The sequence below is a fragment of the Trachypithecus francoisi genome, unplaced genomic scaffold, assembly GCF_009764315.1.
Source record: "Trachypithecus francoisi isolate TF-2019V2 unplaced genomic scaffold, Tfra_2.0 Lachesis_group17, whole genome shotgun sequence".
Classification (NCBI taxonomy): Eukaryota; Metazoa; Chordata; class Mammalia; order Primates; family Cercopithecidae; genus Trachypithecus; species Trachypithecus francoisi.
In genome coordinates this window covers 5,222,938-5,243,125 of record NW_022681462.1, presented here as the reverse complement: position 1 = coordinate 5,243,125, position 20,188 = coordinate 5,222,938, and the positions used below count along the sequence as shown (strand labels likewise).

At 43.2% G+C, this 20,188-nt stretch overlaps 1 protein-coding gene across 15 annotated transcripts in view; it reads left to right on the top strand.

The window, feature by feature from the left end:
* The first annotated feature begins 233 nt into the window (after positions 1-233).
* Positions 234-20,188, top strand: part of LOC117099655 (translation initiation factor IF-2, mitochondrial) — a 37,636-nt gene continuing 17,681 nt past the window's right edge. For 2 of the 15 annotated variants that reach the window (XM_033239074.1, XM_033239065.1), the window contains exons 1-7: positions 237-842; positions 2,011-2,089; positions 4,666-4,891; positions 5,953-6,064; positions 13,893-14,064; positions 14,521-14,681; positions 19,815-19,991. In XM_033239074.1, coding sequence (XP_033094965.1) covers positions 4,673-4,891; positions 5,953-6,064; positions 13,893-14,064; positions 14,521-14,681; positions 19,815-19,991 — 841 coding nt within the window. In that variant the 5' untranslated portion in view covers positions 237-842; positions 2,011-2,089; positions 4,666-4,672. Of the gene's footprint in view, positions 1,318-2,010; positions 2,090-4,665; positions 4,892-5,004; positions 5,087-5,952; positions 6,065-13,892; positions 14,065-14,520; positions 14,682-19,814; positions 19,992-20,188 lie in introns of those variants that run through there. The other 13 variants (XM_033239071.1, XM_033239072.1, XM_033239070.1 and 10 more) reach the window with 13 other exon arrangements.

Below are 20,188 nucleotides of genomic sequence, written 5' to 3'. Positions count from 1 at the left end.
GGCACTTTTTTCTCCAGCTGATTACACTTTTTTTCTGTACCAGTTAATCCAACTTCTAACTGAATAAAGGCAGTTTTCTTTAAAAAAAAAAAAAAAAAAAAGCGAAAAACGGAAAGGAAGGAAGAGGAAAGAAAGGAAGGAAGAAAGGAAAGAAACGAGAGGGACAGAAAGAGAAAAAGGAAAAAGAAAAAGGAAAGGAAAACAAGAAATGGAAGGGACCTGCAAAAACGATTCACCACGCGCGGCTGACCCTGGGAGGAGCCACAAGTTGAACGAGTGCCTCCCAGGCTGGACGCCCGCCGCGGACACCGCAGACAGTCCCACCCGCGGCGGCTACACCTACTCTTCTGAATTTCGGAAAGAACCTTTTCCAGCGGGACCGGAAGCCCGGGGGGGACCGTAGCTGGGACGGACTGACCTACCGACCGTTCTTCCGGGTCCGGAAGGTGATCTCCACCCGTCCTCAGAATCCAGAGGCCCGGGACTGTAGGTAGGAGTTAAGTGGGTAGGGTCCTTTAACCAGGGTTGTCAGGTGTGGGTGGTGTGTGTTGTTTCTCCTAACGTGTCAGTGGCACAAATCACGCGAACTCATAAACATCGTGCGTTCGGAAGCCTTTCCAAGATGCATTTAATCCCTGCGTAAGCCCACGTTAAGCATTCACGAAGGCATGTGCTCTGTTCTCTCGGAAGCGGCCGGCCGGCTTCCCCTCGTCGGGCGCCGCTGCGGGTGCAGGTCCTCAGGTTCCAGCCTCCCATGGGCCCAAGGCCTTCTGGGCTCCAATTTGAGGCGAAGCCACCCCAGTTTCGTAATTTTTCTGCAGTGATTTATTTTTACCTTTCAGGTAAGTTCGAAAGCTTCCAGCTCACTTTCAGACATTTTCACTAATGCAACTACGTATTTGCAACATACTTTTTTCAGATTCCTTGACAAGAATATCCTAGTGACCAAACAACTTACTGGGAGTCAGAACGTCTGGGTTCTAGTCTTGACTGCCATTAACTAGCGGTATGACACTGGAGACGCCTTTTTGACCCCTCTGGATTTTTGTTTCCTTTTCTGTAAAATGAGGAGCTTGGAATAAGTGACAGATTTCCTTCCAGTTTTGATATTTGGGTTATTTTTATATCTTTATTTATATCTTTCCAGTTCCTGCCTCAATTACATATCTGTGCTTTGGTTAATATCTTGTAGTGTCCTTCCTCCCATTCCATTAATCTGTGCTCTTCTCAAATCTGGTTTCATACTCGTTTAAAAATTATTTTCTCAAGGAATCCTGTGTTTCCCGAGCACTCTACTTTTGGTCCAGGGGCACAACCGTAAGTATGTGCCATTCTTAAAAGTATTTAATGTGTGTAAATACTATTGAATGAATTTCCAAATTTTTTTTTTTTCTTTGGACAGAGTCTCACTCTGTCGCCCAGGCTGGAGTGCAGTGGCGCGATCTCGGCTCACTGCAATCTCTGCCTCCTGGGTTCAAATGATTCTCCTGCCTCAGCCTCCCAAGTCGCTGAGATTACAGGCGCCCACCACCACGCCCGGCTAATTTTTGTACTTTTAGTAGAGATGGGGTTTCACCATGTTGGCCAGGCTCTTGAACTCCAGACCTCAGGTGATCCGCCCGCCTCGGCCTCCCAAAGTGCTAGGATTATAGGCATAAGCCACTACGCCCGGCCTGAATTTCTAAATCTTAATGTGTTTATTTCGTTGGCATTAAGTCAGATTTTTCCTTGATCTTTACTTGAATAAGCCTTTTAAGGTAAAATGCTTGCTCGATTACACACACATACGCAACCTCTTAATTGTCTGAAGGTAAACAAGTTAATGACTTGTGAATATTTTTAACTTATAAGCAATGAATCCTCAAAGCTTATAAGCCAGTATTGAAGCATGTGATATGGTTTTAAAATAGCTGATGATAAAGTATTTACATCATCCCATTTTCTCCTCATAGTCTTGTAATAGGAAGGACAGATATTCAAACACTTATTTATTTATTTATTTTTTAACAGAGATCCAGAAAATGAGGCCCATAGGAAACAAGTGACTTGCTGAGTCCAGATAACACTTACTATCAGAGTGAGTGTCCAGGTAAGTTTCCTTTGTTGCCCAATAAGATACTTTCTTCACTGTACTGTGCTTGTTTCAGTTACCATTTATTTTCTTTCTTTTAAAAAGTATTCAGTATAGGCCAGGTGCGGTGGCTCACACCTGTAATCCCAGCACTTTGGGAGGCCAAGGTGGGTGGATCACCTGAGGTCAGGAGTTCAAGACCAGCCTGACCAACATGGTGAAACCCCGTCTCTACTAAAAATACAAAAAAATTAGCCAGCTGTGCTGGCAGGCACCTGTAATCTCAGCTACTTGGGAGGCTGAGGCAGGAGAATCCCTTGAACCCAGGAGGTGGAGGTTGCAGTGAGCCGAGATTGCACCATTGCATTCCAGCCTGGGCAACAAGAGCAAAACTCCATCTCAAAAAAAAAAATTGCAGTATATTCTATTTACCATGTCAGAACCATAAATTCACTATGTTAGAACCATAAAATACACTTTGGGAAGATTGGTTGAAATGTAACATCTAGGCTAGGCATGGTGGCTCACACCTGTAATCCCAGCATTTTGGGAGGCTGAGGCAGGTGGATCACCTGAGGTCAGGAGTTTGAGACTAGCCTGGCCAACATGGTAAAACCCGGCGTCCACTAAAAATACAAAAATTAACTGGACACAGTGGTGCACACCTGTAGTTCAAGCTACTTGGGAGGCAAAGGCTGAAGAATCGCTTGAACCTGGGAGTCAGAGGTTGCAGTGAGCTGAGGTCATACCACTGAACTCCAGCATGGGTGACAGAGCGAGACTCCATCTCAAAAAAAAAAAAAAAAAAGGAAATGTAACATTTAATGTCTAGTTATCTAGCAAAGATCACCCATCCAGAGCCTTGATTTCTTTGGTCACATCAAATAACTATTATCATTTGTGAACGATTTTAAAGAATATCTAGTAGAAAATATAAATATATTTATATAATATATATGTTGTATATAAATATAAAATATAAGCATGTTGTAGAAATGCCATATTATAAGAGAAATCATTTTTTAAAAAAAATTTTTTTTGAGACAGAGTCACCCTGTCTCCCAGGCTGGAGTGCAGTGGTGCAATCTCGGCTCACTGCAACCTCTGTCTCCTATGTTCAAGCAATTCTCCTGCCTCAGCCTCCCAAGTAGCTGGAACTACAGGCATATGCCACCACGCCCAGGTAATTTTTTTGTATTTTTAGTAGAGATGGGGTTTCACCACATCAGTCAGCCTGGTGTCGAACTCCTGACCTCAAATGACCTGCCTGCCTTGCTTGGCCTCCCAAAGTGCTGAGATTACAGGCATGAGCCACTGTGCCTGGCCAAAAATTTTAAAACTTTGTAAAAGTTTATAATTTTGTTCAAGATAGCTTTATATGTATTTTTATTAGAGACGAGGTTTCACCACGTTGGCCAGGCTAGTCTCAAACTCCTGACCTCAGGTGATCCGCCCACGTCGGCCTCCCAAAGTGCTGGAATTACAGGCATGAGCCACCATACCCGGCCGGAAAACGTGTTCTTTTTACATTGTTTTTGTCGTTCCTGCCCCTGAAAACTGAAAAGCAAAGCCATAGAAATGCAGTCTTGAGAGCAGAGGCAGTAGAGGCCACTGGGAGGAAAAGAACTATTACTAATGAGTTCTGTTACAGTTTTCTCTCAAAAAACTCTTCTTTCATTCTAAGAATAATATTCAAAAGGCATTATTCAATAAATATTGGGTGTCTTCTTCCTACTATAAAGCATCTTTTTTTAGGGGGTGAGATGGGAAGATGTAGAAATGTTAAGAATTGAAAGACAATTCCAACTAGATGAAGTATGTGCAAAGTTTCAGAGATGAGATGACAAGCCATCAGAGATTATAGGTGGGTTATAATAACAACAGCTTGAGAGGTAGGAGTGTAGAGACTCTAAGAGTGTAAGAAATAAAGTAAGGCTGGGCGTGATGGCTCATGCCTGTAATCCTAGCACTTTGGGAGACCAGGGTGGATCACTGGATCCCAGGAGTTTGAGACCAGCCTAGACAACATGGTGAAACACCATCTCTACCAAAAAAACAAACAAAAAATTGTCTGGACATAGTGGTGGGCACCTCTAGTCCCAGCTATTAGGGAGGCTGAGGTGAGAGGATCACCTAAGCCTGGGAGGTCGAGGCTGCAATGAGCTGTGACCACACCACTGCATTCCAGCCTCCAGCTTGGACGATAGAGTGAGACCCGGTTTCAAAAAAGAAGTTTCAGGGTGTTTAACAGAAAGGTGATCATTTCAAATTTGCACTTCAGAAAAATTACTCTACTTGTGATTTGGTTAGTTGATATTTCAAGAGTGAAAAAAGAGCCTTTTACAAGTTGTTATTGTATTTCAATTCTATCATAGTAGTAACATTAACAGTAATAATAATAGCTAGTATCTAGAGAGTACTTGGTATGGAATCCCATTTCTTGATGAGACTGAGTCTTTTCAGGGCAGGAACCCAGTTTTACTCGTTGTTGTAAGTCTAGTGAGCTAAGTGTAGCCCAGTGCTATGCATATAGTAAATATCCAATTAATATTTGCTAACTTGATTTGAATATTATTTTACAACTTTTTTTCCAGGAGAAACATGAACCAGAAGCTACTGAAATTGGAGAACTTGCTACGATTTCACACTATTTATAGGCAACTGCACAGTCTGTGTCAAAGAAGAGCATTAAGACAGTGGAGGCATGGGTTTTCATCTGCTTACCCTGTGTGGACAGCTCAGCTGTATGCCTGGCCCTGGCCAACAGAAATGCTCATTGGGGCTGCTTTATCTCAGTATAGGTTTCTAGTAACAAAAAAGGTAGTTACAGTTTTCTTTTTTTTTTTTTTTTTTGAGATGGAGTCTCAACCTGTCACCCAGGCTGGAGTGCAGAGGCGAGATCTCGGCTCACTGCAACCTACGCCTCCTGGGTTTAAGTGATTCTCCTGCCTCAGCCTCCTGAGTAGCTGGGATTACAGGCATGAGCCACCGTGCCCAGCATAGTTACAGATTTCTGTAAGTTATTTTATTATTTGACCTAAAATGAAAGTGCCTAGAACCATGAGTAGAAATCCATTTGAGTATTTTATCATTTACAGAATATTTATTACTTAATGCTATATTCCAAGCAATAGCGCTTTGTGAGAAAGGGAAGTTCTGGTTAATTGTGTGGTGCTGATGAATTTGGTTCCTTGGAAATCAGCGTGCAACAGTGAATTAAGGATGTAGGATTTTAATTTTAGCCTAAGCTTTAACTACTTATGGGAGTGTTTGCTGGTAGAAATAGTAGCTATGGTCAGACACGGTGGCTCACGCCTGTAATACTAGCACTTCAGGAGGCCAGGGCAAGCGGATCACAAGGTCAAGAGTTTGAGACCAGCCTGGCCAACATGGTGAAACCCTGTCTCTACTAAAAATACAAAAATTAGCCGGGCATGGTGGCGCATGCCTGTAGTCCCAGCCTGTAGTCTCAGGAGGCTGAGGCAGGAGAATCGCTTGAACCTGAGAGTTGTAGGTTGCAGTGAGCCGAGACCATGCCACTGCACTCCAGCCTGGGCAACAGAGTGAGAGACTCCATCTCAAAAAAAACCAAAAAACAAAAAAAAAATACAAAAGCTAGTTGGGCATGGTGGTGCACACCTGTAATCCCAGCTACTGGGGAGGCTGAGGCAGGAGAATGGCTTGAACCCAGGAGGTGGAGGTTGTAGTGAGCTGAGATCGGATGAGATCTGGATGACAGAGCAAGACTCTGTCTCAAAAAAAAAAAAAAAAAAAAGAAAAGAAATAGTAGCTATGATTGTGGTAGATATTTCAGAATAAATCTAAATTGTCACTTAAGTTTTTTCTTCCTTTTTGTTTATATGTTCTGATTTTTTTAATAGGAAGAAAGACCATGGAAATCTCAGTTATCTTCAACAAAATCTAAAAAGGTGGTAGAAGTATGGATTGGAATGACTGTTGAGGAACTGGCCAGGGCAATGGAAAAAAACACAGGTGAGTCAGATATTTTTACAAAGCAAAATATGGGAATGTTGGAAGACCAGGCATTTTATTTGCAATGAGATTAAGGCATTTAAAGATTAAAAACTAGACTGGTACTTAAAAAATATATTAAGTCATCATAATATTCTTCATTTTAAGTCATAATCCCTAGTTTCTTGACTCTGCCAAATGTAGTTCTCCAAGATTTTGCTTTTAGTTAAAGTGGAAAAGATTTTCTTGTATGAATTAAGTTTTCTTTCTTGGAAGTTTTGTGGGCTATTAGAATAAATCCAAGGAATGTTTTTAGACTGAGGGTCTATACTTATGCTCATATACTTTCTCTTTGTTTTTCTATAATTTTCTATATCTTCTTCCTTTTCTTTTTTTTTTTTCAGTTTTTTTTTTGAGAAAAGGTGTTGCTTTGTCCAGTATAGTGGCACAATCATGGCTCACTGCTGCAGCCTTGGCCTCCTGGGCTCAAACAGTCCTTCAGCCTCAGCCTCCTGAGTAGCTGGGACTACAGGCATGTGCCACTATGTCCAGCTAATTTTTTATTTTTTGCAGAGACAGAGTCTTACTATGTTGTCTAGGCTGGTCTTGAACTCCTGGGTGCAACTAATCCTTCTGCCTCAGCTTCCCAAAGTGCTGGGATTATAGGTATGAGCCATCATGCCTGGCCCTATAATTTTCTGGTTTCCTTTTTTTCACTCATTATTATTATTATTATTATTATTTTTATTTATTTATTTTTTGAAATAGAATTTCACTCTTGTTGCCCAGGATGGAGTGCAGTGGCACAATCTCGGCTCGCTGCAACCTCCACCTCCCAGATTCAAGTGATTCTACTGCCTCAGCCTCCTGAGAAACTGGGATTATAGGTGCCCACAACCACGCCTGGCTAATTTTTGTATTTTTAGTAGTTACAGTGTTTCACCATGTTGGCCAGGCTGGTCTCAAATTCCTGACCTCAAGTGATCCGCCAGCCTCGGCCTCCCAAAGTGATGGGATTACAGGCGTGAACCACCACGCCCAGCCTTTTCACTCATTTTGACAATATGAGAAATACTGATAGTAGCCGGGCGCGGTGGCTCACGCCTGTAATCCCAGCACTTTGGGAGGCTGAGGCGGGCGGATCGCTAGGTCAGGATATCGAGACCATCCTGGCTAACACAGTGAAACCCCGTCTCTACTAAAAATACCAAAAAACTAAGCCAGGCATAGTGGCAGGCGCCTGTAGTCTCAGCTACTCGGGAGGCTGAGGCAGGAGAGTGGCGTGAACCCGGGAGGCGGAGCTTGCAGTGAGCCGAGATCGCACCACTGCACTCCAGCCAGGGCGACAGAGTGAGAATCTGTCTTTAAAAAAAAAAAAAAAATACTGATAATAATAACTACAACTTGTCATAATATTATTTTTATTTATAAATGGAGCATATTATTGCCATTTTTATATTCCTTCATTGTGATGTGCTTATTACCAGTTTAGGATTTTTTTTTTTTTTTTTTTTTTTTTTTTTTTTGAGACAGAGTCTCGCTCTGTCACCCAGGCTGGAGTGCAGTGGCCAGATCTCAGCTCACTGCAAGCTCCGCCTCCCGGGTTCACGCCATTCTCCTACCTCAGCCTCCTGAGTAGCTGGGACTACAGGCGCCGCCACCTCGCCCGGCTAGTTCGCCCGGCCCTGTTTTTTGTATTTTTAGTAGAGACGGGGTTTCACCGTGTTAGCCAGGATGGTCTCGATCTCCTGACCTCGTGATCCGCCCGTCTCGGCCTCCCAAAGTGCTGGGATTACAGGCTTGAGCCACCGCGCCCTGCCCCAGTTTAGGATTTTTGAAACAAAATTTGAGTTTTCATTAGAAAGTGACATTAAAATTCAGTATATGAGAAATATACCCTGTTATTGTAACAAAGTGTAACAGATTCTTGGGGAAAAAAAAATTAATAGTAACTCATATATGTTGAGCCATTAATATGTACCAGTACTTTTTTAACTCTTGTACTTCTTCTCACAATGCCCTAAAGTTAGGTATCCTTATTTACAGGCTGGAGAAGTGAGGTTTAGAGAGGATAAGTAATTACTCACTCTTTACAGCTAGTTGTGGGAGAACCAGGATTTGAACCTAGGAAATATGGGGAATATTTGATCTTATGAATTATGGCTCCAGAGCACATGCTGTTACTCATCAACCAAATTATCTCTCAAGAATTATTTTGTAAATCACAGCAATACTAAACTTCAATATATTTCCTGCCTGAAAGTTTTACTACTTTTTGTGCATGTACATCCTTACAAAGAGTACAAAATTGTTAGCACACTGTTTGGCTTTTTTTTTTTTTTTTTTTTTTTTGAGACAGAGTTTTGCTCTTGTTAGCCAGGCTAGAGTGCAATGGCGCAATCTCGGCTCATCACAACCTCTGCCTCCTGGGTGGTTCAAGCAGTTCTCCTGTCTCAGCCTCCCGAGTAGCTGGGATTACAGGCATGCACCACCACGCCTGACTAATTTTGTATTTGTAGTAGAGATGAAGTTTCTGTATGTTGATCAGACTGGTCTTGAACTCCCAACCTCAGGTGATCCGCCCACCTTGGCTTCCTAAGGTACTGGGGTTACAGGCGTGAGCCACCGTGCCTGGCCTGTTTGGCATTTTTAATAATTTTGCAGATGGATTATTCAGTCATTTTATAGCTAGAAAACTATGAAAATAAATGAATATGGCTATATCATTCAGAATTTTTCTACAGAAAATTGTATTGGTGTGGTTTTATAAATAGTATTGATGATAGGCTTGATTTTTAAAACTTTTTTTGGAGGCACAGTCTTGCTCTGTCACCCAGGCTGGAGTCCAGTGGCAGGATCTTGGCTCACTGCAACTTCTGACTCCCCAGTTCAAGCGATTCTTGTGCCTCAGCCTCCCAAGTAGCTGGGATTACAGGCATATGCCACTACACCCAGCTAATATTCGTATTTTTAGTAGAAACAGAGTTTCATTATGTGGGCCAGGCTGGTCTCAAACTCCTGACCTCAAGTGATCTGCACACCTTAGCCTTCCAAAAGCTAGGATTACAGGGATGAGCCACTGTGCCTGACAAAACTTTTTATTATTAGCAATTATCAGACAAATACGGTAGCAGAAAGAATGGAAAAAGCTTAAATGTATGCATAAGTCAGTGACAACAGATATTTTATTTTATCCATTAGTACTTCATTCAGTATATATCTCTAAAAGATGAGTACTGGTTTTTTTGTTTTTTTTTTCTTCAAACATTACCCCCTACCCCTATACACATAGAAGAACCCATAACCATAATTCTTTAGTATGACTAATAAATAGAATGATTAAAATACAGATTTAGTCTCATGGAGCAGTACTCTAAACCCCAAACTGATTGTTTATGATGAAAATAAAGGGTATCTATTTGAAGCTTACTTCATATTCAAATCTCTTCTGAATTAAAGATAGTTTTCATGAGGTGATTCTTTTTAACTACTATATATATTAGTGATATGAGTACTTTTTTTCCCTCTTCTCCTGGGTCATTTAAGTAGCTTGATGTAATATTTAATGTTGCAATATGTTGGATACTTTTCTACATGTAAATATTTAAGTCTTTGGTAAAAATAAAATAGTATGTTAATACCATATGCATTTAATACAGAGGGGAAATGATTGTCTCTCTATGTAAGCTACTTCCCAAAAGTTCGATATAATATATTGGAAAACTAGAGTATTAGGTATTTTCAGCATTATTAGAAATAGAATTGTACTCATATATATGTATTTTTTTTTTTTGAACAGAGTTTCACTCTTGTTGTGCAGGCTGGAGTGCAATGGCGTGATCTTGGCTCACTGCAACCTCCACCTCTCAGGTTCAAGCAATTCTGTCTCAGCCTCGCAAGTAGCTGGGATTACAGATGCCTAATATGCCTGGCTAAGTTTTTTTTTTTTGAGACAGAGTCTTGCTCTCTCACCCAGTCTGGAGTGCAGTGGTACGATCTCAACTCACTGCAACTTCTGTCTCCCAGATTCAAGCGATTCTCCTGCCTCAGCCTCCTGAGTAGCTGGGACTACAGGCATGCGCCACCACGCCTGGCTAATTTCTGTATTTTTAGTAGAGATGAGGTTTCAGCATGTTGGCCTGGCTGGTCTCTAACTCCTGACCTCAGGTGATCCGCCCACCTTAGCCTCCCAAAGTGCTGGGATTACAGGCGTGAGCCACTGCCCAGCCGCCTTGCTAATTTCTGTATTTTTAGTAGAGATGAGGTTTCAGCATGTTGGCCTGGCTGGTCTCTAACTCCTGACCTCAGGTGATCCGCCCACCTTAGCCTCCCAAAGTGCTGGGATTACAGGCGTGAGCCACTGCCCAGCCGCCTTGCTAATTTCTGTATTTTAAGTAGAGATGGGGTTTCACTATGTTGGTCAGGCTGGTCTCAAACTCCTGACCTCAGCTGATCCACCCACTTCAGCTTCCCAAAGTGGTGGGATTACAGGTGTGAGCCACCATGCCCGGCCAACTAATAATTTTTGTTTTGAAATAGTTTTACAGTTCTCTGAGAACATATTCACATAGTAAATTTGAGTTGTATCATTCTTAAAATGTGTTTCCTTGGGAAAGCATGTGGTAGAAAGATAAATAGGAAATGGTTTCTTGGCATTGTTGGTTATTAAACACAACCATTTTAAAAAATTAAGTCATAAAGGTAGTAAAAACTCAAAAACTCTTTCACTGGCTGGGTGTGGTGGCTTGTGTCTATAATCCCATTATATTTCAGAGGCTGAGGGAAACATATCGCTTGAGCCCAAGAGTTTGAGATCAGCCTGGGCAACATGGTGAAGCCTCGTCTTTACAAAAGAAATACAAAAATTAGCTGGGCATGGTGATGCAAGCCTCTAGTTCCTGCTTTTTGGGAGGCTGAGATTGCCTGGGAGGCAGAGGTTGCAGTGAGCCGAGATTGTGCCGCTGTACTCCAGCCAGGGCGACAGAGTGAGACCCTGCCTCAGAAAACCCCAAACAAACAAACAAACAAAACCAACTCTTCACTTCCCAATTATTTTATTGCATTTTACAATTATTTGTGTTCTCACAGTTATTTATGCCTATCATATCTATATGATAGAAAGACTATATAGTAGTCTACTACTGTGCATTTCTTCCCAACTCTGTATTCAGTGACTTTATGTTAGTAGCTTGTAATCAACCATGGTGGGCATATTTGCACCATGGAAATTGGAGAATGCTTTAAATTAGAGGTTTATTTTTGACAGCATAGTTATTAAACATTTGCCAGCACACCAGTGAATAGGATGTTCTTTTATTGTAATAGTCTGCTTATCTGAGGATGGCTTTCTTTTTTTTTTCTTGAGACAGAGTCTCACTCTTGCCCAGACTGGAGTGCAGTGGCTCAGTCTTGGCTCACTACAACCTCCGCCTCCCGGGTTCAAGAGATTCTCCTGCTTTAACCTCTGGAGCAGCTGGGATTACAGGTGTGTGCCACCATGCCCAGCTAATTTTTTGTATTTTTAATGGAGATGGGGTTTCACCATGTTGGGCAGGCTGGTTTCGAACTCCTGATCTCAGTGATCTGCCCACCTCGGCCTCCCAAAGTGCTGGGATTACAGGCTTGAGCCACCACGCCCGGCTTTAAATATATTTTTATAGGGTGACTACAAGTCTGGAACATAAAACTACTTGTTTCATTATCATCACAGATACATTTGTTTATCATCCACAGGGAAACATGACTGAGATTAAAACAAAGCATTAAATAAAATGAAAAAGAGAATAGGTAAATATTTTTCCTATATTTCAAGAGTTTTTGGGTTAGGTGCAGTAACTTACACCTGTAATTCCAGAACTTTGGGAGGCCAAGGTGGGAGAATTGCTTGACCAGCAGTTTAAAACCAACCTGGGCAACATGGCAAGACCCCTTCTCTACAAAAAATTAGTAGGATGTGGTAGTGGCACCTGTGGTTCCAGCTACAATGGAGACCGAGGCAGGAGGGTTGCTTGAGCCTGGGAATTTGAGGCTACAGCAGTGAGTTAGGATTGCGCCACTGCACTCTAGCCTGGACAACAGTGCAAGACCCTGTCTTAAAAAAAGTTTTTTGTTTTTTTTTTGTGATGGAGTCTCACTCTGTCACCCAGGCTGGAGTGCAGTGGCACATTCTTGGCTCACTGCAACCTCTGTCTCCCGGGTTCAGGCGATTCTCCTGCCTCAGCTTCCCATGTAGCTGGGACTACAGGCGCTGCCACCATGCCTGGCTAATTTTTGTATTTTTAGTAGAAATGGGGTTTCACCATATTGGCCAGGCTGGTCTTGAACTCCTGACCTCATGATCTGCCCGCCTCAGCCTCCCAAAGTGCTGGGATTACAGGCATGAGCCACCATGCCTGGCCAAAAAATTTTTTTAAATAAAAAATAAAGACTTTTTGGACACCCTAGATACATAAACAGGTAAATGAATTGAGGATACATGTATTCAGAGAGATATATATATATATATTGTGTGTGTGTGTGTCTGTACATACTGTCAGTTCTCATTATGCGTGGATTATTTATTTTAGGTGTGGATTCTGTATTTGAAAATTCACCTACTCAACAAAATGTATTTGCAGTTCAAAAATCAGTACTTGCTGGGCGCGGTGGCTCACGCCTGTGATCCCAGCACTTTGGGAGGCCGAGACAGGCAGATCACCTGAGGTCAGGAATTTGAGACCAGCCTAACCAACATAGTGAAATCCTGTCTACTAAAAATACAAAAATTAGCCAGGGATGGTGGCATGCATTTGTAGTCTCAGCTACTTAGGAGGCTGAGGCAGAAGAATTGTTTGAACCTGGGAAGCAGAGGCTGCAGCTAGCTGAGATTGCCCCACTGCACTTCAGCCTGGGTGACAAGAGCGAAACTCTGTCCCAGAAAGAAAAAAAAAATCAGTACTCAGGTTCTCTTGCAGTTATTATTGGACATGTGCAGAACAGTGAAAAATATGAATTGTCCATTTTGCATGTTCTGAAGCTGAGGTTGAATGAGGTGACACTCTGTTTCAGCTGTCGTACTGCAAACAAGTGTCCTTTTTGTATTCTATTTAGTGCCACATTTTTTTCACATTTTTATACTTTTTGTTGGTAATTTTGCTGTTTAAAATGGCTCCTAAATGTGGTACTGAAGTCCTATCTAGTGTTCCTAAGCTCAAGAAGGCTGTGATATGCCTTACAGAGAAAATATGCATCTCAAATAAGCTTGTTCTGGCATGAGTTATAGTGCAATTGGCCATGAGTTCAATGTTAATGAATCAAATATATATATAGTATCTTTAAACAGAAATGCATAAAACAAAATTATGTATTGATCAGTTAATGAAATGTCACTAAAGGCTTGCAGGAACCTAACTGTATAGTTCCCCTCAGAACAGTGGTTCAATATTTGCTAATTCAGTAGTTTTGGTGACTTTATAGAACACAATTATTGCAAATAATGGGAATTGATTGTATACACACACACATTCATATATACATGACATTTGTAACTAATTTTTAGAGAAGTAGACTACAATCAATTATTATAAATACTAAATCTATCTTAACATTTTACTGATGATTCAGATGGCTTAGAATACATAAATTCAAATATTTATGAATATGCAGAAAAGTCAGTAAATAGAAATGTATCATATTTTAAATAATTTAAAAACATTTTTTAGCTTCCTCGTGATTTATTAATATTAGAGAAACAGTTTGCATAGTTATTCCTCTCATTGAGTGTACTATTCATATAGACATTTATTAATAGAGATTACTTTCTTGAGCGTTTGATTAATGATCCTAAAAGGTTTTATTTTACTCCAACCAGATTATATATATGAAGCTTTATTGAACACTGCTATTGACATAGATTCACTGGAAGCAGACTCACATTTAGATGAAGTCTGGATCAAGGAAGTGATAATGAAGGCAGGGATGAAGTTAAAGTGGAGTAAATTGAAACAGGACAAAGTCAAAAAAAATAAAGATGCTGTAAGAAGGTAAAACTTAACTGTATATACTGGTGGGGTTTGGGAGAGACTACATAGTTATATTCACACTTTTTAATGGAAAGATTTGCTTTAAAATTTCTTTTGTAATAAAGATACGTGTGTGTAAACTTTTCTTCAAAGTACTTAAAGCACTAGAAAGTGTATTAATACATTCAGGTTATTATAAAACTTTAAGGATTTTTTAAAATTTGCTGAATGTATACATTGGTCTGAATTTTCAGATTTGATTAATTCTCATTCTTATGAAAATGTAAACCACAGGTAGGTAGGCAGTTATTAAATAGTCTGTCATTATATGTATAAGAAGGGGAAATAGGCCTAATCCACACTGAATATTGGGTTTTATTGTTAATGGTAGCTCACAGATATAAATGTGAACCAATTCACAGGCTATAAAGTATTTCTGATATTTAAGAAATGAAACTCTTTTGCTGTTAATTGTAGGCCCCAGGCAGATCCAGCTTTATTAACCCCAAGGTCCCCAGTTGTTACTATAATGGGCCATGTTGATCACGGGAAAACGACATTACTTGACAAACTTCGAAAAACTCAAGTGGCAGCAATGGAAGTTGGAGGCATCACTCAGCACATTGGTGCCTTTCTTGGTATGAACACAAATTCTCTTACAATGTGCTTGGGAACCCCACTTAACTATTTTCTTAAACCAAATGTCATAGTGTGAAGTATACAAATTCAAAGTAAAAGAGAAGGCTAAAGCTTACAGTCATTGGTTTGATGAAATGTAGAGCAAGTGGTTAGTAAAGCTATTTTTTAATTTTCTATGAGAAGAAAATTGTGTTAACTGTTTTTTTTTTTTTTTTTTTTTTTGAGACAAGAGTATCACTCTGTCACCCAGGCTGGAGTGCAGTGGTGCAGTCTTGGCTCACTGCAACCTCTGCCTTCCCAGTTCAAGCAGTGCTCCTGCCTCAGCCTCCCAAGTAGCTGAGACTACAGGTGTGCACCACTGTGCCTGGCTAATTTTTGTATTTTTAGTTGAGGCAGGGTTTCCCCGTGTTGGCCAGACTGGTCTCAAACTCCTGACTTTGTGATCGCCCGTCTCGGCCTCCCAAAGTGTTGGGATTACAGATGTGAACCATCGTGCCCAGCCTAATTTTTTTGTATTTTTAGTAGAGACAGGGTTTTGCCATGTTGGCCAGGCTGGTGTCGAACCCCTAACCTCAAGTGATCTGCCCATCTTGACCTCCCAAAGTGCTAGGATTACAGGTGTGAGCCACTGCGCCTGGCTGAAAATTGTGTTAACTTTTAATTCTAGCTCATTCTTAGTTTGATTTAATGAGCCTACAATTTTTTGTTAATTAATTATGTTTATATAACTTCCTTTGCTAGGTTGTGATAATGTTGCTGATAATAATTAAATAAGAGTCCCAATTATGAGCACCTAGCATGTGTCCAGTACTGTGCTGAGCACCTTATATGTTTTGTCTTTTTTATCTTACAACAACATCATAAGGTAGGTATTAATAGTTGCACTTACAAATAAGGAAGCTGATACTTCTTTGAGTTAAGTAACTTTCCCACAGTATATAGCCTGTAAGTAGCATAGCCAGGATTTAAACCCAAGGTCACTGGACTTAAATCCTGAGCTACTGCTTACTAAATTGCCTTTCTGTGGCTCGGGGTTGTGCAACTCTGATTTGCTAATGTAAGGGTGGCTCCCTGTACAACAGTTGGTCTGTTCTATCTCTAAAATAGATATATCAGTTGATACATTTATGAAAGTAGTTATGGGCCGGGCGCGGTGGCTCAAGCCTGTAATCCCAGCACTCTGGGAGGCCGAGACGGGCGGATCACGAGGTCAGGAGATCGAGACCATCCTGGCTAACACGGTGAAACCTCGTCTCTACTAAAAATACAAAAACTAGCCGGGCGAGGTGGCGGGCGCCTGTAGTCCCAGCTACTTGGGAGGCTGAGGCAGGAGAATGGCATAAACCCGGGAGGCGGAGCTTGCAGTGAGCTGAGATCTGGCCACTGCACTCCAGCCCGGGCGACAGAGCGAGAATCTGCCTCAAAAAAAAAAAAAAAAAAGAAAGTAGTTATTGTTTTGACGAACGGAGGCAAGATGGTGCATTTCCGGGTTTTTCATCACCAACTTTTCCCCGTGTGCGCGAGGATGCAGCTGGCGCCCGGGAAGGTGCAGACCAACCAGGCATGCGCCAGGTGATGTCAATCCGAAGAGATCAAGATTTACCTGGTGGCACCTGCGGCGCCTTCCCCCCCCACCCCCCCCCACCCCCCCCACCCCCGCTCCCCTGACGCGTCCGTGCCCCGCCTATTGCCCTTCCACTCCTAGAAAAGCCACTCCGGCAGACGCAGGGGGCGGGCTTCCTCAGCCCCTACCTTTGTCGGGACTGCATTAGGAACTCTGCCCGAGATCTCTACTGGGTGACTCTCTTGGCCTCCTTTGCCGGAGGCCAACAGACTTCACCCCCATACCTTTTTCTCTGGAGCTAGATGACCAAAGAATAAATTTGCAGTTTTGCATTTAGCCTTGCCTACTCGCTGGTTCTTTTGTGCTCGCTCTGGTGGTCTTAGAAAAACAAATCAGTTGGTGCCGAAGACCCGGGAGGAGACCCCTCCTCAGGCCTCTAAGGGTTGAGGAACCTCCTCCTGCTCCCACACGGCAGACGGACCAGGACCTGAGACCCGCTTCCCTCACTCTCAGGGCCTTTCTGGGGTAAGTGCCCTTGTCTCCTCTTTACCTCCCTCGGCCAGAAATCCTGCGCAGGTCCGAGGTCCATTTGGAGCCACCATGTGGCTCGGGAGACCCGTTCAGGACGGAGACGTCCGCCTGAAGGTAATCTCCACTTAGGCTTCAAGAGCCTCCAGTTTGTCTCTGCTGGTTCCAAAGGACGCTTTGAAGCCAGGCAGGGATCCATTTCCATTTCCATTGTGTAAGTAAAGAGGAAACAAACGGGAAACCCCCATTTCAAATTTCCAAAGAGCACCCCCTTAGGGTGCCTCCTAGCCAATTTAAAAAACCTTACAGCTTGAACAAGACCTTAGGAGGAAGCGGTTAATTTTCCTTTCCACTGTGGCGTGACCGACCTCAGCAATTTCTGCCAGCGGCTAGGCAAGTGGTCCGAAATTAATTACGTACAAGGCTTTGGGCCTTATGCTCTCGTCCCTACCTGCCCTATATTCCTCCTTCTCTCCCCGCTCTCTCCAACCCCTCCCTTTCTGCCCAGACTTCTCCTTCCTCCTCCTTATCTACTAGTAATCCACTCGGTCCCGTGCCTCCTTCGGGGCCCCCAACTGGCTTTCTTGAGTCCCCTATCTCTGCCCACACCCTCCTACAGTGTTAGCACCTTTGTGAGAGGTGGCTGGGGCAGAGGGGGTAATCAGAGTACATGTCCCTCTTTCACTGGCCGATCTTTCCAAAATTGAGAAGTGTTTAGGGGATTTCTCAGCTAATCCCACCATATACATAAAGGAATTTAGATACCTTTGTCAGGCCTATGACTTAACTTGGCATAACCTCCAGGTTATCCTAACCTCTACCCTAAACTGACTGAGGTTCTAACCCAGTATACCCGGTTAGATCTGGCCTCCCCCACAGGGGCCACCATTTTGGCGTCTTATTTCATTTCTCAATCAGCTGACATTCGTAAAAAACTTCAAAAGGTAGAGGATGGTCCTCAGGCACCAATACAAGACCTGGTTAAATTAGCCTTTAAGGTCTATAACTCCAGAGAGGAGACGGCAAGCTCGCCTTGAACAGAAGTTACAGCTCCTAGCAGCGGCTTTACAGCCCAGTTGTAACCCCAGGCCAGAGAGTACACACTCCGCAGATTCCAAGGCTACGAAAGGAGCCTGCTATAAGTGCGGCAAGGCAGGACACTATGCCAACAGGTGTCTGCAAGGTCCCCGAGCCCCAACGCAGCCTTGCTATAAGTGCAAGGCATCAGGACATTGGACCAGTGAATGTCCTAACCCTCGTCCACCAGCAACCCCCTGCCCTGCTTGCCAGCAGGGAGGACACTGGAAGTCTGATTGCCCCACCCTGAGAACAGGTGCTGCGTCTCCACGTGACCCCCTTTCCCAGGATTCTGGGAGCTCCTTCCAGCTCCTACATCTAGACGACGACAACTGAAGGTGCCGAGACTCGGGGACCCCCATCACCCTCCCCGAGCCGCGGGTAACTCTCCTGGTAGCGGGTAAGACAATCAATTTTTTAATCAACAGCGAGGCTACCAATTCTGTTTTGCCGTCCTTCTCTGGACCTAGCCTTCCATCCAATATCTCTGTAGTAGGAGTAAGCGGAAAGCCATCCACTCCACAAAAACTCCACTCCTTAATTGCTGCCTGGCCAACAACTACTCTGCGCACTCGTTCCTCATTCCCAGCTAAAAAGGGCCCTTACCGAAAGCAATCAGTGGAAATCAGTTTGGCTTTCCCCCACTCGCCTCAAACTTACTAAATTTTCTTAACTATCTCATACTCCTCAACCTTGCTGGGAGCTTCCTTCTGGGTTTTGCCCCTATTCCAACAAATGCTTCCATTCCTCATTCCTATACTAATACTGTGCCTTATTTTATTCTTCATCCGTACGTCCAAATGCCAACCATGGGCCCTGACCTTGACGACGCCCCTTTTTTTTTTTTTTTTTTTTGAGGCGGAGTCTCGCTCTGTCGCCCTGACTGGAGTGCAGTGGCCAGATCTCAGCTCACTGCAAGCTCCGCCTCCCGGGTTTACGCCATTCTCCTGCCTCAGCCTCCCAAGTAGCTGGGACTACAGGCGCCCGCCACCTCGCCCGGCTAGTTTTTGTATTTTTAGTAGAGACGGGGGTTTCACCGTATTAGCCAGGATGGTCTCGATCTCCTGACCTCGTGATCCGCCCGTCTCGGCCTCCCAAAGTGCTGGGATTACAGGCTTGAGCCACCGCGCCCGGCCGACGACGCCCCTTAACAGCAGGAAGTAGCCAGACAGACCACGGCGCCCCTTATCACTATTACCAATAAAAGGTTGGAATGTTTTGACGAACGGAGGCAAGATGGTGCATTTCCGGGTTTTTCATCACCAACTTTTCCCCGTGTGCGCGAGGATGCAGCTGGCGCCCGGGAAGGTGCAGACCAACCAGGCATGCGCCAGGTGATGTCAATCCGAAGAGATCAAGATTTACCTGGTGGCACCTGCGGCGCCTCCCCCCCCCCCCCCCCCCCCCCCCCGCTCCCCTGACGCGTCCGTGCCCCGCCTATTGCCCTTCCACTCCTAGAAAAGCCACTCCCGGCAGACGCAGGGGGCGGGCTTCCTCAGCCCCTACCTTTGTCGGGACTGCATTAGGAACTCTGCCCGAGAGCTCTACTGGGTGACTCTCTCGGCCTCCTTTGCTGGAGGCCAACAGACTTCACCACCATACCTTTTTCTCTGGAGCTAGATGACCAAAGAATAAATTTGCAGTTTTGCTTTTAGCCTTGCCTACTCGCTGGTTCTTTTGTGCTCGCTCTGGTGGTCTTAGAAAAACAAATCAGTTATGTTCTAGAAATATGGAGACTTTAGTTTAAAATTTTTACGTGGGAAAAAACCCATAAAAGTTTCACTGGCATTTTATCACTTTTCATTGTGAAATTATTATGATCTGTGTTCTGATTAAGATTAATGGAAGGAATAAAATTATTTTAAAGAATTATTGATGGTTTCTGATAATGTCACATATATTCTTTGGTATTAAGGAAGTCCATGTTTGAGTCCTTGATGTTCTTGAATTTCTGTTTCCACAGTCTCTCTGCCTTCTGGGGAAAAGATAACTTTTCTTGATACTCCAGGACATGCTGCTTTCTCAGCAATGAGAGCCAGAGGGGCTCAGGTCACTGACATTGTCATATTGGTTGTAGCTGCAGATGATGGGGTGATGAAACAAACTGTAGAATCTATTCAGCATGCCAAAGATGCACAAGGTACTGTGTGACTGACTTAATGGATGTACTACATAAAGTCAAAGTTCTGGGGCCATTTACATATAGCTCATTTAGTCTTCACAACAATCCCAGAGTTATACCTGTATTATAGATAAGCCTCAAAGATAAATTGTTTTCCCACAGACTTATAACTAATAGGAAGAGTATAGCAGGATTCAACTTGGGACTTGTGACCA